Source organism: Triturus cristatus, chromosome 3_2 (genome assembly GCF_964204655.1).
Source record: "Triturus cristatus chromosome 3_2, aTriCri1.1, whole genome shotgun sequence".
NCBI lineage: Eukaryota > Metazoa > Chordata > Amphibia > Caudata > Salamandridae > Triturus > Triturus cristatus.
In genome coordinates, this window is record NC_140584.1 from 229,542,973 (window position 1) to 229,569,231 (window position 26,259).

A 26,259-nucleotide genomic window follows, 5' to 3' on the forward strand; every position below is an offset into this window, starting at 1 on the left:
TTACGGCAATGTGCTGTACTTGGGTGCAGATAAATCCTCAATTCATCGTTTGGAGATTATTCAGAATGCATCAGCCCGGTTACTCTTCCAACTACCTAGGCACGCCTCAGCTTCTCTCCTGCTTCATGAATTGCACTGGATCAAGATTCATAAGCACATTGAATTCAAGGCTTTGTGCCACATGTTCAATGCCAGACATTGTTTAGCTCCCTTATACATTCAGCGTCTGGTTACGCACTATGTGTCTACTCGTCATCCAGCCTCTCGTTGTTCGCCAAGCCCAAGTTTCGTCTTGCCCACATGAAGGTATGCTTGTTTGCTTACCTGAGCCTGAAACTGTGGAACTCTCTCCCGGCCTCTCTTAGGAACTGTCACTTCTTGCTTACCTGCCGTAAGAATTTGAAGACATGGCTTTTCTAGTTTCCTGCTGCAATCTCTATCAGCTTCCACTATCCTGGGCCGGGAGACCCTTCAGGGTATCTGTCAGCATTACAATCCCCCTTTATTATTATTATCCTGTGCAGTATTCCTGTTAAGTGATGTCTTCGCCACATGCTTGAGGCCACCGTATGGTATGAATGCAAGATCGGTATCATCTTGTGGGGGAGTTGCTATGAAGACTGATGAAAATCAAATATTTGCAAAGCTTTCATACTTGAGGGGCATTGTGACTCCAATCTGCAAAGACACACAGTATACCCCACAAGGCTCTCTTAACGACCCTCTGTGATGATATACAATGACGTTGGGTAGATTGGCCTTCACACCAGTCACCATAGTTCATTGTTGTGGGCCAAACACTGATGATGCCTCCTTTTTTGATAGACTGTGGGGGAAGACAGTTGACATTGGTTCCACCAATATAGGGACTTTAATGTCACATTGAATGTGTCCCTAGATAGATCCCATGGCCTAGCCACACACCAATGCTGTCTGACATATTTGTGACATAATGGATGAGCATATACAACTGGAAGCCTGAAGGACACTTCACCCTACGGTGAGAGAAGGAACGGACTTCTCTGGAGTACATAATAGTTCATCTAGGCTTGACTTCTGATTTATCTCTAGAGGACTAGGTACATGGGAACACATGCATACCAATGTGGACCACTCCATGGTCCTACTTATATATCACGTGGCAACTATCCCCTACAATTTTGCTGGACACTGTATTGAGAGGAAGTGAGACAGGAGGTACTTGACTTTTTTTGACAGGAACAAAGACTTGGTCCTAGAAATGGAAATTCTCTGCAAAGCATTCAATTTTACGGTGCCAGGAGTGTGTATCGCCAAACGTGGATGTATCTTAGGTTACATTAGAGACAACATGCGTTAATTAGAGAGCGAGAGATCAAGTCTTTGGAGGCCCAACTATGCTCCTCAGATGACCCTGATGTGTCATAAAAGATTAGAATAACACTGAGGAAATTCCAGGAGGCGGTTGAAAGAGAATGCCTGTACTGTGGCATATATGTCTGGCATGGGAATTTGGGGAGGGGGACCACCGGGGACACCCAATGGCAACAATGATGCATAAACCATGCTTCACAAATGATGTCCTCAAAATGTGAGATAGATAACGCTCAATCGTTAGAGACACCCCAGATATTTTACACATCTTTTCTTCCTCCTATGAAAACTTGTATACATCGCTTGGACATGGGGAATGGACAAAGATAGCTATCTCAAGGAAAGGGTGCTGGGTTGGTTAAGCCACAGCCAAAGGGAATTTCTTGCCACAGACATCAAAGATGATGAAATCAGGGAAGCAATTATGCAGTTACAATCTGGTAGAGCCCCGGGGCCTCTCTACAGATTTGTATAAGACATATATTGCTGTTCCCTCTGCCGATCCTAAAATCTGTCTTTCTTAAGGAAAAAAATCTGGCATGCTCCCCCTCTCCAGTAGAGAAGCAAAAATGATCACTGTGTTCAAACCTGAAAAAAACCCTGAAAATTGTGAGTCCTACTGTTCCTTATCACTCATCAATTGCAATGTCAACATTCTTGCCAAAATATTTTCAAATCGCCTTAGTCTTCTAATCTCTTTTCTGGTTGGAACAGACCAATCGGGCTTTATTCCTGGGCCGTCTCCATCATATCATTTGCGCACATTATATGCGCTCCCACAAGATATATATCTGGATGTTGCAACGGTGGCAACATTCCTCAACGTCACCAAGGCAGTCAATTTGCTGGAATGGGGTTATTTGATGACTGTCCCCCTGGCGGTCAGTCCAGGTAGGAACTGGCACAGAGTGCTTTGCTCAGCATTTAGCTTTTAATCTAGGTCCCATGAGCTGTCTTATGTGTAAATACAGTTGCAAACATGATGCCTGATCTGACACAATGTCTACAGACACAGAGCCCGCTAAGACCCCTATTCACTCTATAGAAAGAACAGGCCCTCAGATCAGTCACAATATATTTTGCCTGCAGGTTCCCTCATGTTATCAATAATTATCAATGCAATGTATGATCCATACCAAAACATGCCACAGAATGCTGGGAGCTTCTCTCTTCGCTCAGGCCTTTGGTGGGTTTTCTGATAAGACCTTGCTAAATCCTAGCTCTATACCTGCTATAACGCAAGCTCTCTCAGACAACTATCGAATGATTAAAGTAGATAGAGTAGGTAAACTAGTGGGAGGCATTATCATTCTGTTTAGAGAGACCATTAAAGTCTCTCTCATCAACTCCCTTAACATAGAGTGGGCAGACATGTTTGGCTTCAAAATTGAATTCTCCACCCAATTCCACTGGAAAGGAGCTCTGCTCTACTGCCCCAAGGGCCAAAAAAAGACTTTAATAATCATCTCGCTGAAAGTATTGCAACCCATGTTATCTCTGCTCAGAATTTCATACTATTAGGTGACTTCAATCATCGTTTTGATTCCCCTTTGGACACATTCACACCCCAGCTGTTAGCTGACTTAAATGTCTTGGGTCCCTGCCAAAAAAACTCAGGGCCCACTCACTCAGCTGGCCACATCCTAGGTTTGATTTTCAGAAATTCGAATGATATACTGTGTAAACCACCCCTTCCCCTTGCATGGACTGATCATGTTCTGATCGATTTTCCAGATTGCCAACTCTGGAAAATTAGATGTGAGAAAACATGGTAACAAAGGTGCCACTAGACGCTGGCATCATGTCTATCCTAACTCCTTCTCGGAGGCTTTCATATAGTGCTCACCATTTGGCAAGGTCCTGAAGTCAACCAAATGTTGGTAAACTTTCAGTCTGCTATGAACCTAGCCTTGGATAAAATTGCAACACTAAGAAATTGGTCTAACACTTTACTCCGACCTTTAGCACCCTGGTACACGGCAGAGCTGAAGGCCGGGAAAGCACTAAGTAACATTTTGTTGAGACGCTGGTTTCGCAGCTATGATATAGATGACAAAACTGCCTTTAAGAAGGCACTCACTGGATACCATTGCAACATTAAAAAGGCTCTAAAAATATACAACTGCAATCAAATCGATCAAGTGGAAAACTGCTCTAAGGAATTGTTTAACATCCGTAAAATAATTTACTCCTCCTTCTGCCTACACACAGCCACTCCAGGCAACACAGGAAATATGTGACTTCATAGGGGACTACTTGGATCATTCACAATCAAGTTTTAGAGCAGAGCATAGCACTAAATCAGAATTGGTGGCTGTGATGGACATCATTAGGTGCTCGCTAGATGCAGTTACGCCTTCTATGCCCGTGCTCTTAGACCTATCCACAGCATTTGATAAAGTGTCCCATGTAGAGCTGCTCCAAAGACTCCAAGATGTCGGGATTGAAGGGCCTGCCCTTGCCTGGTTCCAGGACTTCCTGAAAGATAGAATGCAGTGCACCTTGCTGGGAGCCTACTAAGCCAAGCCCAGGCAGGTTGATAAAGGGGTCACGCCTGAGCCTCACATTGTTTAAAATGTATATGGTCCCCTCGCAAAAGTTATCAGAGCTTATGGGTTTGAGATCCTCTGATATGCAGATTATACTCAGCTAGTTTTGTCCTTTGTCAAAGATTTTTTGTAAAGGGTTGCTTCTTAGAGGGCATGCAGGCAATTGTTAAGTGGATGTCAGATAATTTCTTACAGCTGAACCCAAGGAAAACAGAGATTGTTCGGGAGAGCTCAAACCCTGTTGACCCCAGACTGGAGGCATCCATCTATAGCAAGGTAATAAAAACCTAGGATTCAAGTTAGATCAGTGCTTAATTTGTACCGGTGGTTTCCGGTGCTTAGCAAAGGCACTTATTTTAAAGGGCCGGGTCTTTTGAATTTTTCCGGTAGCACTGTATAAAAACTGCCAGCTCCAGCACAGTGCTTTCCGGCAGTGCAAGGTAAGGGAAGTTTAGTAAATGCCTCAAACAGGTGTAATATGAGAAGGCGCACAGATGTAATTGTCAACAGCAGTAAGTTATGCTTTCACACTAGTGGCTCGATTGAGGTTGATCCTAGATACAGTGGTGCAAGTGAGAGTGTGCTTGACTGAAGGCAGATCAGAATTAAGGGAGGCGGAATGGTGGGGAAACAATGGTAGGTGTCTTAAATTAACAGAAACAGATATGTGATTTTTTGTGCAATTTAGGCCCATGTCGTGTGTAGCACCTTCAGATAGAACAGGCTTTGTAGCCAACAGCACTTTGCATTAAGAGACTTGTAGGCCTGCATCTCTAATGGAAAGTCCCTACAAGATCCAAAATGCAACTTGCTGCTCAGCTAGATTTGTGTACCCGCTTTGTCTGCTGGATTCTGGTGCAGTCCTAGTTTACTTCTGATAAGCAGGACATGGCAATGTTTTGTGGGAGCATAAAGTATTCTGTAGCTAATGTGAACCTGTCTGTGCAGGACTAATCAAGATGCCAATCTGCAAGGGCCTTTGCGAGATGTCTGTGCCCCGAGATAAAGTTGTTTTTCAACTGTAACACCACAGTCAATATTACAATGATACTGGATTTTTTTAATGCACAAAAAAGCAAAGATATGTTTCTGTAACTTTTATTGCACCATCACTGCTGTACCAAGGGTGAAATAGGTGTCGGCTTTAGAGGGGATGTCTTGGCACGTGGTGCTGGGTTCCTGTCAGCCACCCTGGTCTTCTAATCTCCCCCTCTCTCGCTTCCTCCCTTTGACCCCTTTCTCTCTGTGGTATTTGGTGAACATAGAAGAAAGAATACTCCGGGAACTCATAGACTGGAGAGTCTCTGCCCTCAGATTTTATTTATGATACGTATATCTTAGAGGGTTAATGTGCCAGTACTTAATATGTGACGGTGGTTGCAGGTGGAGCCCACGACTAGCCTGCGGCAATGTGGTACTTGCCTCTGCAAATGAGTCTCTGTTGTCGAAACTACAGGTCGTGTAAAATACAGCAGCGTGGTTGATTTGTAATCAACCACCCAGATCAGCTTCTGCTCTCCTCCTAAAATCCCTTCACTGGCTGCCAGTAAAGAACACGATAATATTCAAAATGTTCTGCCTAACCTATACATCCCGGCTTGGCAAGGGCCCAGAGTATGTTTGTCAGAGGCCCAACAAAATCACCCAACTAGGAACTTACGTTCTAGTGAGACGGAACTACTGGTAACCCCCTGCATTTGACGATCCAGATGGGGTGGAAGATCTTTCTCCTATCTGGCTCCTACACTTTGAAACAAATTGCCTTTTCATTTAAGAACCAGACCTGACTACAATAAATTTGGGAAAGCATTAAAAACGGCTCTGTTTTATCCCAGTTTCAAATTGTACTGACAGTGTGCCGAGATACCCCTGTGGGGGTGATTTGTTCATGTTATCAAATAAATAAATTCATTTATTCAGTGCATGGGGTTCCCCTCATCTTTCTTGGCATGGATCACCCTCCTTTATTCTGAGCCAACAGCCAGGGTGCAGACCAATGGAGCCAACTCCTCTCCGTTCCTCATCATGCGGACACTTGGCAGGGGTGTCCCCTTTTTCTGTTGCTTTTTGCTCCGGTGGTGGAGCCCCTTGCTGCTAAGCTTCAGCAACATCACTGTGAATATATAATCAGATATCCCACCAGACACTTGCTGGTATCATTATATGGGGATTAGATCAAAATATATTTGAGGGACCCACAGGACAGCTTGAATTGGGTACTGCATGAGTTTGTATATTTTGGGAGACTGTCAGGCATTCAAATCAACTGAGAAACATCCGATATATTCCCTCTCACTCTAGCCACAAGACGATACCACCCTGACTGTCCTTTAGCATGGTGTGATACTGAGCTCTAATAGTCGGGGATAGTTGTGTTGCAGGATAGGGAAGAGACTCTTCGAGACAGTTATGGCACAGCTCTCTCCACTACAACAGCTGACATTGCTCACTGGTTATTGTTCCTGGTGGAATGTGTCTTCCTCATGAAAATTGTCATACTCCCAAAACTCTTACATCTATTTCTTATCATTCATTATCCACGAGGAGCAACTATTACGACTGGCCTTAGCGGGAAGACAGCACGCCTCCAGTGTAACATGTTCAGATAGCTAGTTTCTAGAGGGACTTCGAAGCACATGATTTGGAGCTCTACCATTTGTGTGCCCAAGCGTACTATGCTATACATTGGTACAGGTCTACCCCCTTTTTACCACACATAGCTATAGAATAGGGATAGTTGGCCCTATACCGCCCCCTTCCTACTTGGGGACATTGCAGCTCCCTTGGACTCAATGGTTGCCTGGACAACTGGGGCATGTAGCAAACCGCCTTGACACTTTGCAAAACTCATGCTTTATTCTCTGTTAACTCCTATATATTTTCACCCATCCTGTATGGTAACACATGAAACAGCATGAAGACAGATGCTCCAAATGGTCTTGGTCTCCACATCGGGTGATCTCTAGTCTGGCAGCACATTTATTACCAGTGGACAACTATGTACAAAGGGATCGCCAACCCCACTGGACCTATTACTTTACATCTGGTTACATAAACGTTGCTACCCCTGGCTTCCTGCAGCAATCAACCATGCTAAACACTATACATACACTGCTTTAGACCTCCACCCAGAGACATCAGGTCTGCATCTTATATCATATGGGTTAGCTTGAGGGATCAATCCTAGCTCGGTACGCTCGCACTGGTTGGGAACTATGATTGGGAACACCCCTTACAGATGAGCAATGGCAGGACTGCTGTATGCAGACGGGGCAAATTGCCTCTAGCAGCAGACTTGGAATCATACATTATACATTTTTACATAGAATGTGTTACACCTTTTAGATTACACCACCATCATCTCTGCCCAGATCAGAATTGTTCCCACTATCGCATAGCAGGTGTGGATTACCTTCATCTCACATGGATATGTGGCTCGATACAGGCCTATTGGCAGGAGGTTACCACTGCTCTATCACTATCAACCAAAAGGTTAAGCTGTCTCCGCTAATGGCAATATTGGGGCATGTAACAGTTGTGGAACCCAGCTTTAGAAAATATACAGAACTCTGCTTGATATTGGCTAAATGAAGGATCGCATGCAGGTGGGGAAGGGGAAGGGCATCGAAATGTAAGGAATGGGTAAATGACCTAAACTTCTGCAGGGGTCAGTTGACCACTTATGATGCTGAATTGCTCCTTCCGAACTCTAGGCCCAAAGACATTTGGGACACCTTACAAAAATACTTCCTAGCTCTAGCATCTGAAACTGCTGATGACACCTCACCACTCCCCCATCCTGGGGAATTACTGTAGCATACTGTCCAATGAGGAAGGCAATAGAAGGAGAGTGGGGGTAAACAACTGTAGTTATGTGCTGGATCATGCAATTCCTGTAACAATATTCCATCGAAGACGTCCTGATAGCAACATGTTCTACATATCATCATATGTCCCTTGTCACACTGAGCACTGCTGTTTGTGTACCACATGTATTAACAACTGACCTGACCCTCAAATACACTCTAGTGTTAATACTTGTATAGTGGGGTTAGAGGTAAACCGGTGAAATATGAAAATTGTACAAGATGTTGTGATGATGCACTTCTGTGTTTGCATTATTGGTTAACTGTTGTTGGCTGCACAGGCCATTTGTACTTTGAAACTCAATTAAAAAACAAAAAACCTATAGGCAAATCCAAAGATGCAATGGCAAAATGAAAAATAGTAACAATAAATATATTGCAGGTAGGGCACTGTTGTGAATTTCTTGTTATACAAATGTGCACATATGCAAGTGCAAAATGCCTTCACTCACAGCAAAGTGAGCTATGGCTAAAGTAGTTTGACAATTGACCCATACTATGGGCAATAGAAAGCATAAAAAAAACTGAATGACATTTGAACAGACCTATGGATGAAGGGTAGTGACAGAAGATATGTGTACGTAAAAAGGAAACAGAAAGAAAACATAAATAACCTGCATAAATAACCTCTGCCTCTTTCGGGAGGGGTTCAAATTCATCAATCCCTGCTAGGCTGGTTTGCGTCTGGTTCACTCCACTGAAGCTGTCTGTGATAGATGTGTGAAGAGTGTTACGGGGCCACAACCAGGAGCTGGTTCTCCTTGATCTATCGGCAGCATTTGACACAGTTGACTATACACTTCTGGAGGACCGTGTCGAGGCCATGGGGTTGCTGGGCACAGAGCTCGATTGGATCATTTTCTTCTAAGAGATAGATCACAATCTCTCTGCCTGATCCCTTTCAACTCATTCAAAGTTTATCTAGATTGTGGCGTACCCCAGGGATCTTTCCTCTCTCGACATCTCTTTCATCTGTATATATGCTCTCTAGTTCACATCCTGAAAAAAATGATTGTCAAAATCTGTAATTATGCAAATGACACACAGCTACTCTATGACAGTTCCTCTGAATCAAAGGAGGTTTTCTAAAATACTATGCTATTCTTCCATAACTGGATCAACAGCAACCATCTAAATCTAAACTCATAAAACTGAGATTGTCATCACTAGGAGTTAGCTTGACTTTTAGAATGCATCATTCTGGCCTTCTGAGATAGGTGCCCTTCCCTCCTCCAAGAAATCAGAAAAATGTTTAGGGGTCCTCATAGACAAGGAACTCTCTATGAAACTCCAGCTCGAAGCAGTAATCTCTTTCTGCTCTCTACTACTTTGTAGAATCTGGAAAATTGGAAAATTCCTCACCCCTGAGGCACTTATTGAAGCTATAATAGCCCTAGTCATCTCCAGAATACATTAGGCCACCTTCCTCTATGTGGGCCTCCCAAAAAGCCTCAAGCAAAGGCTTCTAGTAATTCAGAACCAGACAGACCCTTAAATCTTCCAACAACCCAGACATTGTCACATCACCCCTTTGATGAAAAAGCTCCTCTGGCTTCCGTTGAAACAGAGGACTATTTTTAAAACTGGCTGTATTATTTTCAAAACCCTCAATGGAAAAGGCTCAACCTTTATCACAGCCCTTATTCAAAAGAACACCCCCAAACAAATCTAAGATCCACTCATATGAACTACCTGACAAAACCCAAGTTCAAGATGAAGAGAATGTGTGGTTCCTGATTCTCAGTAATTGTTCTCCTCATCTGAAACTCTTTCCCCCTTGAGATTAGAACAGCTCTCAACTGAATGAGATTTAGACAACTACTAAAAACAATGATTTGCAGACAAGTATATGGCTCCTTCAGCAGCTTGATCAGTTCCTATTACCCTAGCGCCAAGAAACTGACTGGTGAACGTGACATTAACAGTAACATAACATAACAATTTGAAAAAACCCAGCAAGCATATTGTGTTATGGCAAAGTCACCATCATTCCACAATAGTAGCAATGAAAATGGTATATACATTTAAAACACTAATAGTGCTTTCTATTCAGAGAAGAGAAGTGCGCTATCTTAGCTAAGCTAATGCAAGGTTCACATCCTTTAAAATGATGAACCACTGCCTCAGACATTAACCAATTAACACTTTTATCCATTATAACATTGAGAGTGATGACTCAAGGAATGGGTATGCAAAATAAAATGGTAAATTATAAAACCAGTAACATTTTCTCCTGAGAATGTACAACTGAAGTGCTCAATATATGTATTTTAAAAGGAACGCTAAGATGCCTTAAATTGTTAGGTGTTAAAATTATCAAAGCCCAGTGACCTATTTTGAAAATGATTCATTCTCTTAATTTGCATTTGTACCACCAAGGCTGGTGTGTCAGATGATGAGCTTCTGGCTTTTATGTACCCTGAAAGAAATAGTTGGAGCTAATAAAATATTAGTGAACTGTAAAACTATTCCACAGAGAATGCTCAACCTGACTTTTCAGTGTGATATGCTCTTTAAACACCTTTGCTGAAGTCTGAATCTAAAAGTTAATTTTTGGTCCTTAAAGAGTATCATAAGCTATTTAAAGTACTGACTAATAATCACATTTCGATGTAAAGCCTGATCAGAATCTTTTCCACTTATGCAGAATCCTTGTTTTCTCACAAACTAGTTTACATTTATTAAATATTGTTGTTTCTTAGGTTTTGATTCATATACACGGTTAGAAATTGTAATCACTAGTTGTGTGCACAGTTTGCTGAATAAATGTGAAAATTGCCTTACTAGTGCATTAGTCTGTGAAACGTGCTGTGCGAGCATCTGTATAGTGCTATTCAAACGTGCGACCCTTGTGTCAGCTCAGTTAACGTGCAATGAGTCAAATGCCTTTTTCAAATCACTACGGCTATAGAGAGTCACAAATGCAGATGAGTGTGCAAAATTAGACAACATTAACCATTGCAGATTGGACCCATGGTAGTATGAGCATGTCTAACTGCAACTATTTTAAGGACATCATTCAAGTCACTTATGGTATTGTCAACACAGAGTTGCACAAAGTGTTGCATACAGTGTTTCAGGATAGTACAACACCATCCCTTATGGTCATGTGGTTTTCCCATTGCAAGGTATATGACTTCATAGTTGGATAAAGTACTCCGTCTATGCCTAATGGGGCACAGTCAACCTGTTCTTCTTGAAATGACGTTAGGGCTAAGCAACACATTGTGTGGATGTTAATATTAATGAACAAGAAGCTACGAGGAACTAAGGGCCCATGTCTGTGTATTTTGCAGTATTTAGTTGCCTCATGTGCATGCCTATTGTCTCAAAGGAAAAAGTAGAATATGGACTTTTAGGTTAGGGGTGTCCTGAAAAAGTAGCTGTCAGGTTAGCTATTCCCACGTTCTGGTCTAAACCTTGTGCTCCATCCAGAACCCTGAAATTTGGCAAATGGTACTCGTGGTACACAAGTCAGGATGCTACATATGATAACTTAGAAGGACTGAGGGAGGCAGAAGAGTAAAAATGAACACATTATGGATATCTTTCCATGAGTCCTCTCCTTCTGGAGATCTGATCCATATGTCCAACCTAAGAGGTGAGGAGGGGGATCATTGGGCACCATACACAAATTACATTTTAGTTAGGAAGCTATATATAATAAGTAGTCTTCCCTCTCGTAGTACCTTTTGACATTTATTCTCATTGTATATGATATCACAAGAAAGAACCCCTTAATTGGCATGTAGCCAGCTATACTTCTATATATTCCCCTGTTATAAACCCTATATCGCATAAAGGGTTGTCCATTGGTGCTTTAATTGTAGGTATTAATAATACCAGTCTGAAACGCATTGATTTATTTGATTATGTTAAATGTGTTGTTGATATTTGTAAGCAATTAGGTTACTGGTTGACGGGGATGAAGCCCTTATCAAGTAGCAACCACAATTCGTCTCAGGGTGAATTCACAAGCAAACCCGAAATAAACCTGTGATCAACCCTCAGGTACATTGGAACAGAGTAGTCAGGGTTACTCATTAATTAAAGTGGCCTTGTCTTCTCACGTACAGTTAGGTGGAAGTTTGGGAACACCCTCTAAGTGAACTACCTTTCCTTTATTCGGAACCCTAGCTGTAGTTTGTGTGGTGCTAGGTGGTTTTACAGGGGACAGCAGTCACAGGTGGAGGGGCGATGTCAAAATTAGGGTGATGTCGTAGGCCAGCTCGCCGATTTACAGGCCTACTCAAGTGAAGGGCACCTTTCTGCACAAGAACACAATCCAGAGAGTTTTGTTTTTCTCCGGAGTTTTATATAGCGCAAACTTGACCCAAAGGTATCTGAGCGCTTACATGAGCAAAAGTTGCTTACACAAGGACAAATTAATTTTTTTTGTTAGGCATGGGGAGATTAAGATATTTTCCCAAAATCACAGGATGTTTAGCATCGCTGTCGAGACTCGAACCTGGTTCCCCAGATTTGAGATCGACCACCCTAGCCGTAAGGCTACATCCTCTCCCCATCTCCCATCTCTTCCTTTTCTATGTATGTGGCAGAATGTAGCACACATGAGAAGAGGAAAAAAAGAGGAGAAAACAAATATCTCCCTGTTATGCCTGCTATGTAAGGTTTTGGTGCTGCTCCAGGTTTACATGATTAGGTAGATCTGGGGCAGCGTCAAAATCCATGGGTGTTGCATGGGTAATGCAACACATCGACTTGCACTGCTTTTTCTTACTCTATATCTTTTTCTGACCTCATAGATATGTTTGAGAGTTTTTGCCGCCAGAGCATCAGAAATAGTGAAGCTCCGGCCCCTCTGTATCTATATATGTAATTATGACACATTTATTATCCAAATCTAAATAAATCTATCAATGAAATTTCAGATGTTTTAAAATGATCTACATTAGGGTCTTTCCGTTTAAGACCACTTTAAAGTAAGCAAATGTTGCAAGTGTGTATTCTATAGTTGTCATAAAACCTTAAAAACACTTCAATATAAATTCATACAAATAAGATGTAAATGAAAATAGGTTTATATGCATTTGAGTACACACAAATTTCTACTTTGAAGCAAAAGGTTAATGCTTGAAACAAACCTTTATTTCGATTAGAACCATCCTTGTTGGAAAATTCTATATGGTTTTCATCTGCCCAGTAGAGTCTGTTATTGGTGTAGTCGATTGTAAGAGCCATGGGTCTTGATATCATTGTTTTTATGACAACACTTTGGTTAGTTCCATCCATTCCTACACGACCAATAAGTGAATTCTCACAGCAGTCAATCCAGTATAAATATCTGTAAAGAAACATTTTGTATTCAGAGAAGCAACAACAAGATGTAATTAAATTATAAATGGCTGCCACTCTTATTTGTTTACTTTGGGTATTTTATTTGCAATAACAGGATAAATAACTAACTCATACTTACCTTTTAAGCTTGTGTCTCATTTGTGGTCCATCTTTAATTTCCTACCCCCTTTAGAGAAACAGTTAAAAGCCGGCATTAAAGTGGGTGCAGGGCGAGCCGAGTGTGAAAATGACAGGTTTATGACAGTGCTCCCCGCTTAGCTCCCACTTTCATGGTCATCGGCAGCATAAGAGATCTGTGAGGCCACAGAGCCTGGGAACTAATGAGGAGACAGTATAGTGTCCACACTGGATGTGTGTTTACAGAACTTGTTGTGGCAAAGAGTGGGCTGAGGCCAACTGGACTTCTTTAGCAAGCACTGTTGAGGCACAATGCACACTCAACTGTGGAGTAACAGGGGCTCCTCTGATCAGGGTGGCTGAGGGTGCTCCAGTGAAAAGACGAATGGAATAGCTTTCTGGTGTGCCAGGAGTAGTATCATGGTATAACTGGAGCTGTGATGGGTAAAAGTGGCCACAAGGGGGTCATCGACAGGTTGGGTAGTGAGCTGGAGAAGAGTGATATTGCCTGCTTAATGGCTGGTGGACCAATTCCAACATGGCAGAGAGTGGGCCTGATATCATGCCCTAGAGACTTCCTGCAGACAGTCCCCATGAGACAGTAGCATAGAGGTGTCCAAATACTAGTGAGTCCCTTGAATCTGTCTATCAGGGAGAAAACACTGCGGTTGAAGCTGAACACAGAACTGATTTACTGCCCATACATGTTTTTTGAATGTCATGACTATTAAACGCATGGTCAAACATGATTTTTTGAGCCCCAACAGGTGACAGCAAAAAGTGCCTCCATTTCCAGTTAGGATAAAGCCTGGTAGAGAAGGCATGGCTTCAATCCATAAACGTCCTTCACAACAACATGAAGAAAGAAACCAACAACATCAAAGTGGCCCTTGAGAGAGGCAGAAAATAATTTGGTGAGGCTATAATGTAGAAGGATGGTTGTGGAGCAGAGAGTATTGGAACAGAGAGTAAGGTAAGCTAGGACTCAGGGAGGACCGACAGTTCACATATTTTGCACAGGATTCGCAAATCCTAAAATATATTTATTTTAATTTTATTGCCCACTTGGGCCTGTGGGTCAGGGTGCGCCTACCATATTATTTATGCCCTTTTTGTTTATATTTTTCCTAACACAGTATTCAGTGCACCATGTTGAGAAATTTTGGTTGCATTTTCCCAAGATCTTTTCTGTAGTGGCATGCAAATCTGAGAGCAGTGGAGGTCTGAAATCTACTGCCAGGTTTGAAAATCAGCAATGGATAAAATGCATCCCTTGCCAAATGATTTTATTTTTTAATTATAATACATTTGTGGAGAATCCATGATTTGATGTACAAAATATCACTAAAATCTAATCTCGTCATGAAAACCAAAAGTGGATAAACTTTTTTATTAGAAAGTTTTGTGTAGCTTCCCCTAACGGTGCAAACGTTGTTAGGAAAACGGAAAATTACCTTTGAATAGAACCTCTGGCCTAACCATATTAACACAGGATGCTAGAATTTTTACGTCTGAGAGTTTTATGCTGACATGTACAATTTTGGCAGATTTGTAGGCTAATGTGGATACAAGTTCTAGCATCAATGTAAGTCCCTGAAGTAAAAGAGCAGTTGCTGGTTAGTTAAGTACAATAATGTAAAATATAAACTGGCAATATCACTACAGAAATGGACTCCAACTATCATAATTCAATAGCATAGATGCTAGATGGGAAGCTATAGACTCAAGCCTGTTAAAGGAAAAAAGCACACTCATTTTGATTGACTTGCACTTTGAGCACTTGCCTGATGGGCAACGCCCATTCCTTCCTGAAAAGACAGCAACCAGCTAACACTTTTTAAGAAGATATTTTGAACAATAAAAAATGTGTTGGTGGGGTGGCAAGCATGCATACAATTTTTCTAAAATTCTAAAGTCACAGGAGTGCAAGCCATTTATTTTGAAAATGTGTGTGTGTGTTATTTGTGTGTGTGTAGCTCCAATTGAAAAAATATTAATGAGAAAAAAAGAAAGTTGCAATTCTTAGCCAAAAATTTAAATTTTGTGAGTAAGTGTCCCAATTCATCTTCAGAGATTTGCATCTCTGCTGCAATGATGAAACTGACAAGACCCTTCAGGGCATTGTTTATTAAACCTATACATAGATTCATGTATCTATATGATCCTCAATTGTGGGAGAATAGATAACAGTTTCTGCTGGGTCAGCCATCTCTATGATATGATATAACCACTATTCATAAAAGCGCAAATGCCTTTAGGCATTGACATGCTGCAGTGCTGCTATGCCACTCGGTAAGAAGCTGGTTCCAGAAGACCCCAGTGGAACTACGGGCCTGAATTAGAGTTTGGCAGACTGGGTTACTCCTTCACAAATGAGACGGATATATCGCCAACCGTATTACCAGTCCACTAAATCCTATGTCACTATTAGTACGGTGGACGGGATAGCCACCACATGTGTGAAGGAGTAACCCATCCGCCAAACTCTAAATCAGGACCTTATCTCCCTACAGGTGAAAACGCCAGTTCATTAAGGCTTTCCTAAAGGGAAAATGCAGCCTCAGACACAAAAGATGTTAAGATAGACCATTCCAAAGCCTTGCTGACGCAACTTAGAAGGCTCTTCCTCCCATATCTTCTTCTGAACACTGGGAACGATCACCTGATTATGAAGTGCCGAGCAAAGATTCCTTTAGGAATGTACCATTAAAACATGGTTTAATTCCCTCTTGACTCACATTGTTCAGAGCCTTACGTCTACCCAAAACTTGAGCAAGTAGTTCAAAAGGCCATATAATATTTCTAGGGCATTTCACTTGCAGTATACTGGAAAGAGAAAACAACATTTTGCAATAGCCCTCATTGAATATTAAGAATGACCTAATATGTTTCTGGTATCTAGGTGTCTACTAAGGGCCGATTACTATGAGGCCCGTTGGTCCGAGCCTTCCATGCCGCATCGTAATGAGCCCTTCGGTTTTCTTTCCGACCACCGCATAACAATGCTTACGATCGGAAACCAAACTGTCATTCCTGCAGGCTTCCAATAGGCTCAAGGAGCTCGTCGGCTAGTCGGAACTGGCTCGTAATCTCGAAGGACGGGCCTTCCCACCCTTGGAATTATGATGCAGGGTTTCCGGCATGGTGTCCATGCTGGCTTGTCCAACATGGACAGAAAACATGTTTGGGGGCCCACAGCAGAGCCCACCTGTGTGTACGGCCTCTGGTTGGGGGCCGAGGGGAAATCAATGGTGGCAGCACAGGGTGCAGGGATGAACAGCACCTCCCATTTCCTTATGATAGCATGTATATTACAGCTGGTTTACGGCCGTAATGCGTGCTCCCATAGGAAAATGTAGGAAATGAGACCGAACAGTGCTCGGTTGCATCCTAATTAGGCGGTCGGACCGCCCGAGACGGTCGCTTGTGGACTTAAGTTCACCCGCCATTGTATCTGGGCCCTTGAAAATCTTTCTTTGTTAACACTGCCACATTAAAAATCATATGGGAGAAAAATTCGGCTGACTTCAGGAAAGAATAAAAGTGCAGAACTTCCAATTTTTGTTTGTATAAACAATAGTTAACATAGAAATACATCTCTATAAAATTTTCACCAGCTGGGAAACAGAAATGGTTTATGCAAAAAATTATTTTTAGAAAATATTTATGGAAAAAGGGTCACTGACACATATTTATATGAAAGGATACTTTTTACTAGTTAAAATAGATTCATTTTTTTGTAAATAAATGAAATATGCAGTGCTCATCTTTTTCAGTGAAGGGAAGGTGCAATGGGGTGTGATGACCAAGATAACAAACAGTGCATCACTAATAAAAAAGCAATTGACCTCCTATTTTGATAGGTTTTTAACAATAAAAAGAAGTCTATTTTAGTCTGGTATCGATGACGGTTTCACCTCTGTTCTTCTGTGCAAACAGCACACCTCGGGGCTGACAGTTCCCCCTTCAATTGGTGCTCCATGTGCAACACAAAATACTTGTTTTAAACCAAAAAACTGTGTTTCTTTAAGAATAGTGGAACGCCTCTTAAGGAATAAAGAACGACAAGCTCTGCGGTCGAGTAAAATATGTAACATCAATGGCTTGTAATTGATCATTGTAACTCTGAACCCTACACTAAAAGTGCGGCAGTACAGTACGGAACAAGCTAATTCGACCTAGAGCTTCTATTTAACCACTCAAGTTTGGAGAAACAATGTTGAGACTTGGATAAGAAAAGCTACCTAATTTGTAGAGGTTGAATTTTAACTTTTTGAGTTCAAGTGAGTGTTTCACTTTCCACAAGGTGTTGGGAGCGACGCAACAATGAAATTCTAATTGATTAGAGTTTTCACGCCAATAATGTTCATATAGATAAATATGATGAAGGGAGTGCTCCTTTTTGAGGGAAGTACAAGCAAAGTAAAATAAAGGAAGAGACTATTATGTCATTTTGTTTCTTTGTAGGTACCCATCTCAAGTGTGCCTACTAAAGGGCAAGTAAAGCCACATAACCTTTCCTTACTATTTCGTTAAATAAACTCAGAAGAATTAGGATTGTAATGAGGGACCAGTATCCTGAGGAAGGCCTGGGACCCAGTAAGCTGTTTGTATGTGGCTGAAACATCTATACAATACCAATCTATTGTTTGATTAATTAAATCATAACAATGTGGATAAAAACATTAATTGGGTATTTTGCGCTGCATTCCTCTCATCGGAATCAATGTAATATAACAGTTACATATAAATATTTACATTTAGATAAAAAATACCTTCTAGAAATGAGGAGCCATCAAGTATGAACAAGTGCAAAGGGAAGGACATATTAATATTTACATTTGAATAAAAGTTCCTTTCTAAAAACGAGGTAGCCATCAAATATAAACAAGTGCTAAAGTGCATACATGTTCGTAGGCCAGTACTAAATCGAAATGTTAAGTTGCTGCGGGGTTTAGTACTATGTTGTCCAAAAGTTCAACTGTAAAATATTGAATATAGAAGCTCTAGGTCGAATTAGCTTGTTTTGTGCTGTACTGCCGCACTTTTAGTGAGGGGTTCAGAGTTACAATGATCAATTACAAGTCATGATGTTACGTCTTTTACGCCACCGCAAAGCTTGGCCTTCCTTATTCCTTAAGCAGCGTTTCACTATTCTTAAAGAAACACTGTTTTTCGGTTTAAAACAAGTATTCTGTGTTGCACATGGAGTACCACTTGAAGGGGGAAGAGTCAGCCCAGAAGTGTGCTGTTGGCTTTGTAAGGCAACTCAATGAGATAGGAGTCGGCAAGTCACCGGATCAGGAGACTAAGATGTGGCAAAGGCTTCTTCAATTGTGTAAGTGGCTGAAACATGTTAGTACAGGCGGATGGGGTAATGGAGATGTAGCTCCTCCTATATACCCGCTTTTTAATTTTTAACCCTGTCAAGGGTGCCCAACAACAAACAAACTTATAGGCACCCACTTGGACAGTCTTAAACACAATACTTTCTGACATAGGGATCACTCATATTAAAATATTATTTTCTTGTATATAAAAATAACAAGCGCTCCACTCTGAGTGTTCATCTGCACCAGGGTGTGTTAGTTTCTCTATGATGAAGCATGCCACTACATAGTGGGTGAGGGCATTCTAAAAAAACTTTTGGGTTTCCTAGTAGGTTTCTTCCTTTTCTTTTCTTCTTTTTTTTACCCCTTCAGGCATTTCTTGATTAGAATTTTCCCAGCTCCTTATTTCAGGAGCAGGGATTTGTCCTTCTCGAGTAGTGAGGTCTATAGTGAATTGGCACATCAGAGTGGTGAGTTTCAAAGTCTACACCACCTCTGATATCCATATGAGATGTCCCCCTGAGGAGGAAACAGCCCTCCCATTGGTCCAGATGCACTTGCACCTAGGCAAGGTGGGAAATAGCTAGGCGGGAAGTATACACCCTCATGAAGACTGGTCATACCGCTAGGGTGGGCAGCCTGATCTGTACACCTAAAATACAATTTTGCCATCTTTAAGAGGGCATAAATAGTACCTCTGGGTACAAAAGGTGGCTAACCTCAGGAGCAGACTAACTGCATGAACTAGCTGCCATTTGGCTACCAGCTCCCACACCCCTAACTCTCCTGAATATAGGATTTAATGGATCCCCCTGACACCAGAACCTCACTTCAAAGAAGGATCAAGAGCAAACCTGTGTCACTGATAATGGACTCTGCCCACCAGCACAAAGTAAAAGAGGGATACTTTGTCCCTGAGGCAACAAATTTGGAACTGAGTGAACAACCCTCATCCTTGGGCAAACTCACTCAACACTCCCGAAGGGAGGGACCCTTATGGAAGCCAGAAGCACCCTCAGTCTCCCCTGGACTAGTGGTACTAGTCCCTTTGCAAACTGCAGGTAAAAACAATTTCCAGATTCAAAGAACTACTCCCTCCAAGTGATCGCCCAAATCCAGGTGGTCTAGTGCATTGCGTGAGTTGTAGTCTCGCCTTCCCCGAAGTCTCAGGCCACTACATTACTCCCCAGGACCCAGTAAAGTTCCCAAAGCGTTTTGTTGTGCTTGACACTCACAAGGATTGTTGGTCACCAGTCCCGTAACCACAAACAATGCTGCAACTACAGAGAGCTACGTATACCCATCAACCAACGTCAGCAGCTGTTTACCTGTTGTGTCTGTGCATTTTTGTTTCTTGTAGCACCGTTTAAGAGGTAAAAACAGCACTATCGGTGGCTTCTATTCAACACCAAGGATAGCCACAACAACTCTGTACCCAGACTCCTTGGGGCAAGCTGAAATTAATCTGACTATTGTGGCCTGGCCCTGGGGCCCGCAAGACCATACATAAGGGTTCCAAGAAACTCAACCTGCAAGTGACCGATTGTCCCTAGTGGATTTTGTAATTGACCGCAATGCTTTTTTGTCTATACTATTCCATTCATTTTGGTGTCTAAATGAAGAGGAAAAATACACTCAACTTTTATAAATTGGTGTTGGGTTTCTCTCATTTCATGTCAATTACTTATCGTCCATGTTGTTACTCTTAAATGCTTAACACATGTTTCTCTAGCAAAATCTGACCGCTCTTTGCCACTCTACCGGGACTGAGATAAGGATTTATTAGTGTGAATCCAGGGACCATCTTTGGGGTATCGTGATAATATTACATGGTAAGGCCACCCAGCCAAGCCATATAATATTCCGCTTATTTCTTTAACTTCCGCTATTCTTCTCCCACTAGAGTCTTCAGGCTTTCACACGGTCGGCGGTCAAGACATTCTTTACACTTTTTTGAGGCTCTGAGACTTTTCATCCGGTTTGTATGGCCAGAAATATTTTTTCTTTTAATTCTACTTTTAAGCAATACAGACATTTTAAAAACTTTCAAAGGCACCTAAGGAAGATATTACATAGTGTCTAATTCTACACATGTATGTCGACGGATTAGTGTCCACCTTTAGTGCATACTGTTACATTTTAAGCCTGCTTACATTTTACTACAGAAGCGGAACTGTTGCAGAAAAATATATTTGAGAAACCAATTTAAACACATTTCCGCTTAACTGTTTCATGTTTTCCAAGCTTGTCATGCATTTATAGGCTCGATCTAATCCAGAAAACGTGAAAAAGCCAAGATTGGAAATGTAAAAATTGTTGTAGGAAAGTGTAATAATTTCAAATATATATATTTTAAGAGCGCTTTCAAAACATACCATAAATGTTAGCCATCAGCAGCACTTAAATATTGACTCAGTGACAGCTTTTCAATTTACCTCTCAAACTTGCATAAAAAACTCTAAAGCTCTATTGAGATATACCATGTAAACAGCAGATTGCCTCAATTAACATTTTTAAAACAGAAGGAAGCCAAATAATGAAATGACTTTGTTAAGGGATCTGAATCACACCGACAATTATACTATGATGCATGCAAAATTAGTATTATTGTGATAATTACAGTCGGTGCAGGATTTACTAACATTACAAAATGAACGTGAGCAATGTACTGTTTACAGAGCTGTGACATTTTTAATGGCATTTTCCCAACCGAGGATGTGCAATAAAACCATTTAATGCTAACGCATCCCACCGTTGCTTAATTGTGTTTTTTGAGTAATTTGGCACATTGAATGCTCATAATTTCGCATTCAATCGCTATTAATTTACATGTTTTATCATAAAGTCTAATTTGATTTTTTTTTCTTTCTAACTACAGAACTGCATTGTTTGGTATTTTTTATCACACTTGTGAAAACGTGACATTGAAATAGGATAGAAGTCACAAAGCTTGAACATGCATCAGAGACCAGTTATAATATTTCAGACATCCGTAAATTTATTGGCACAGCTGCAAAAACTGATGGGAAGATAGAAACTCGTTCATTCTGCGTATTATTGCAGCTCGTGGTTTGCTTCCATATGGCCTGACTGGATCTAAACATTGAGAATAAAATCTGTCTCATGCAAAGCTGTTTTGGCGAACTCCCTGTAGTGAAAAGACACATATCATGTCCTTGTGAGATCTGTCTCTGGATTTCTTTCTGTATATGTACTAGTCCTGAAAAAATATTTAAAATAGTATTGCAAACTTCAGCCCTGTTTTTAAAAATTTACATTTTGCTTTGGGTAAATCAATTTAAGAAACATACAGCAATATAATATTAAAGGTTATTCATACCCAGCTTGCGGATCCAAAGCGAGGTCTCGAGGGAATTTCAGCCATTTGCTCACAAGAATGGTCGAGTACAAGCCATTGAACTTCGAAACTTCTATTACTCTCTTTTCTGTATCGGACCAATAAAGGTTTTTGCCAACCCAGTCAAAAGCCAGTGCATTGGGTACAGCTGTATTATGCACCACCTAGAAAATGAACACCCAAACATCAGTCGCAGTCTCTATCATATGCTGAATAAACGCATTGCTTCTTTTCCTATCAAAAACCATTAGTTGCAACAAGAAGGCTCTTTACTAATGCATGCTTCAATTTGATGTTGTGCTTTGGAACTGAACAGACTTATCTTTGCCATTGATATAAATGTACTCCCTTATTGTTATATGTAGAGAATGGACTTCACCACAGACCCTATTAAGCATATTGCTTCCATGGATCATTCTTATGTGAAACAGACTGATTAAAATGTGTGAGGTTCTATCGAATATATGAAATAGCAATGCACTAGATAGATACTAATAGCATGACATGGATCAGCTAGTGATATGAAATTACAACATTCACCAATATTAATAAAAAAATCAAGCATGTCGCTCCATGGGAAGATGTCTTTCTGCGGTTTGCCAACCAATATGACATGATTTATGGTATGGTTTTTACTAAGGATAGAAGAAAGGCTGAGTTTTTTTAAAGTGTCAGGTTTATAAATTTACAGGAGTATATCTGTTTCGTTGCTTCGCCGCACCATCGACTGCTTCATCGAAACCACCACCTTCCCCAACGACTGGGAACATGCAGACATCAGCCCGCTGATGGAGAAGAAATCCTCGTACCCGACAGACCTCAAGAACTTCAGACCAATCTCACTTCACCCCTTCCCAGCCAAGATCATACAGAAGGCCATCAATGCCCAACTCTCTGAGTTCATCTAATTGTACCATGTCTGGACACCTACCAATCTGACTTCTGAAGCAACCACAGCACAGAGACTGCACTCCCCGCCACCTCAGATGACATATTTTCCCTCCCCGACCGGGCGAGACTGCAGCCCTCATCCTACCAGACCTCTCGGTCGCCTTTGACATGGTCTCCAACTGCACCCTAATCACAAGTCGCCAGCATCCGCAACAAAGCTTTGGACTGGATACACTCCTTCCTCAATATCCAGACTGAACGAGTCAGGTTACCACCATTCCTCACAAAACCCTCAGAGATCAGCTGTTAAGTACCCAAGGTTTCCTCCCTGAGCCCCACCCTCTTCAACATCTACATGGCCCCCCTCGCAGCCATCATCAGAAGGCACGGACTCAGCATCTTTCCTATGCCAAAGACACGCAGCTGATCCACTCCCTCATCAACTAACCCAGAACGGCAGAACTAACTTCCACTGTGGAATGAAGGCCGTTGCTATCTGGATGAATGACAGCTACCTCAAGTTCAACTTGGACAAGACCAAAGTACTCATCCTGGGACCCAGCCCTTCAGCCTGGGATGACTCCTGGTGGCCAACCGCTCTGGGATCTCCCCCCACAGCGACAGACCATGCACTCAACCTCTGCATCATAGTGGACTCTTCACTCACTATGAACCTCCAAATCAACGCAATTTCCTCAGTCTGCTTCCACACTCTCCGCCTGCTTCGAAAGACATTTGGATAGATACCCACAGAATCCAGAAATACGGTCACCCACAAACTCATCACCAGCAAACTTAACTACGGCAGCGCACTCTATGCCGATGTCACCCAGAAATAGCTCAAGAAACTACAGAACATACAAAATTCCGCAGCCATTCTGGCCCTCGACATACCCCGCTGCAGCCACATCACGCAACACCTCCGACAACTCCACTGGCTCACAGTCAACAAGAGAGTCACTTTCAAGCTCCTCACTCACACCTACAAAGCTCTAAAGAATGAAGGAACAGCATACCTAAACCAATGCCTCATATTCCAAGTATCTACCAGACAGCTCCGATCCTCTCAACTCGCCCGCCCCCGTCCCTAGGATCCACAAGACCAGAACTGGAGGAAGGTCATTCTTCTACCTTGCCGCCAAGACCCTGCCCCTGCACCTCAGGCAATCTGCGTAGCTGACCCTATTCAGGAAGGACCTCAAGACCTGGCTCTTCGAATTATTCTCCACCCAGTCCAAATAGCAGACACCCTCCCCCAGCGCCTTGAGACTCTCAAAGGGTAAGTAGCCACGCTCTACAAGTCCCCCTGATGGATTGATTGACTATAAGTCTGTTTCCATATTCATAATAGTAGACTTCCTTACATAGAGGATTGGGCCTCTGTAAAACTAAGCGTGAGAATGCTTCAAGCAAGTATCTAATAAGTTTCAAAATGGTAGCTTGTCTTTGACAGAATATATTTCAAAACAAGGCACGCTTTATGGTAGATAAGGCATTAACATTTGTTCAACTGTGTTCATCGATACATTCCCACCAATATCTATACAAAATAAAGGACTTTGGTCCCTTTTTCCAACAGTAATTGGCATCAATTCTTCTAAAAACACACTAGATTCACCCACAGTTCACATGTAAATTTCATGGATCTTAAGTGTTCACCCTCTGCTGTGTGATTGTACATATGCTAACCAAATACTTAAGAGGCTTATATTGACCACAGCATCCTCATCCTCCAGTAGACTGATGATAATTAACTGTCATCAAACTGTCACGTATAAGTGAGATTCACCATCCTTCGTTATTCTACTCTTTGAATTAACAACTTTTGCTCAATAAAATGGAACCTAGGATCAATTCCAAGAACTAAAATATTCAAATGTAACTCTTTTTGGCACACTATCCATTTTCTCTCACTTAAATGAGTCTACATGGATTTCAGGTTTTGTTCACTGACTCTTCTGCAGGTCTGAATCTGTCAGACAGATCACTACCTGTATGCTGGAGCTGTAGTGGAGAAACTAAATCAGACATATTTTTCTCATAAACTAGAAAGAAATACCATAAATCAGGAACACAAACAGAAGTTAATTAATTTATTGTGAAGCAAACATGTGAAGAAAACCTGAAATGCATTAAGACAAGAATATCACTAACAATGATTCATGTAAAGTATCAATGGAGGATAAATTATAAAAATGTGTTTTAATGATAACAAATTGGCAGAAAAGTGCTGAATGAGAGTATCATTAATTTGAGGTTTCCATTACAGATCGATAGCAGTTTATCAGGTGTGTACTGGGGTAAGTCATGACCTCAGCAGATATAACTGACTCATCTTCAACAATACAAATCAATCCCTTACTGATACATGTCTTTTAATTGTGAATCCAGTAGAGTCCATGCTTTTCACTTAAGAGTCAATGCCATTCAAGTTCTACAATATCATAAATCCTTCAAAATGCACAACAGGACTAATAATTCTTAATCAAAAATGTCCTGTTGATTTATTGGACTGCAAAAAATGACACAACTCAGTGACAGGGCATCTCGGTCAATCCACACAATCTCTGGAATAGTACCATGCATCAATTAGACTTTAATCAACAATCTCAGAATGCAGGAGAAAGCTAAAAATCTGCCACCTCAAAGATTGCCTTCTCCTTCATTTCCTCAGGTTCTCTAATTCATCTTCCTCTCATACTGCTGCTCTCAAACCTGAGATTGTACTTTAAAAATTATTCATACAAATAAAACATCTTTAGTGAACATTTAAAAATGTAAATTGAGTCTGTATATTATTGATTATTCAAAGGTATTGATGCCCAGTGTTGTAAAATGAGACATTTTACAAATAATCTGACTTTCTATTTAGCAGGTAGCTGAGTTTCAGTTCACATTTTGTGTTGACTTAAACTTGTAGCATATTGAAACTTGAATACATTCCTCAAATGACATTCGTACAGTGCATGTTGCTATTCTTCAAGGGGCCTCAACAAAGACAAATGTGGAATCAATCCAAATTGTAAAATGGAAAGCATTAAAGACAACTCTATTGGTGTACATTTCATTGTTGACAATAACATTTGCAGAATAGCAATGGCACAGTACATTTCTTGTTGGTATGTAATATTTCATTTTTTAACACGCTAATCAGCAAATTTGGCCTAAAAATAAATGGAGCTCAAACGTCTGCAATGATGTGAAAATTAATAATTTTGGCCATTAACCTGATACAAAAAAAGATTATGCATATACTGCTTGTTCAGCAGTAAACTTGAGCCATAATAATGCTACTAAATATAACTGATATTTTCTATCAAACCAGTTTGCTACAATTCTTTCTGGTTTCCAAACATTATACTGAGATGCTATATAAACTGTACATTGTCAAATATGTGTAGGTCAGCAATTTAGACTAAATCTAGGGAGTTTTAAAATCAGCCACATAAGACAACAAAGTATAAAAATATGCAAAA

At 41.2% G+C, this 26,259-nt stretch overlaps 1 protein-coding gene across 1 annotated transcript in view; it reads right to left on the reverse strand.

Annotated features, from left to right (window-relative positions):
• Positions 1–26,259, reverse strand: part of LRP1B (LDL receptor related protein 1B) — a 3,634,433-nt gene that overhangs the window by 561,912 nt on the left and 3,046,262 nt on the right. Inside the window, exons 59-60 of the mRNA XM_085647014.1 lie at positions 21,875–22,056; positions 12,874–13,073 (exon numbers count right to left, since the gene is read on the reverse strand). Of these exons, the coding sequence (XP_085503140.1) occupies positions 12,874–13,073; positions 21,875–22,056 (382 nt within the window). The remainder of the gene's footprint in view (positions 1–12,873; positions 13,074–21,874; positions 22,057–26,259) is intronic.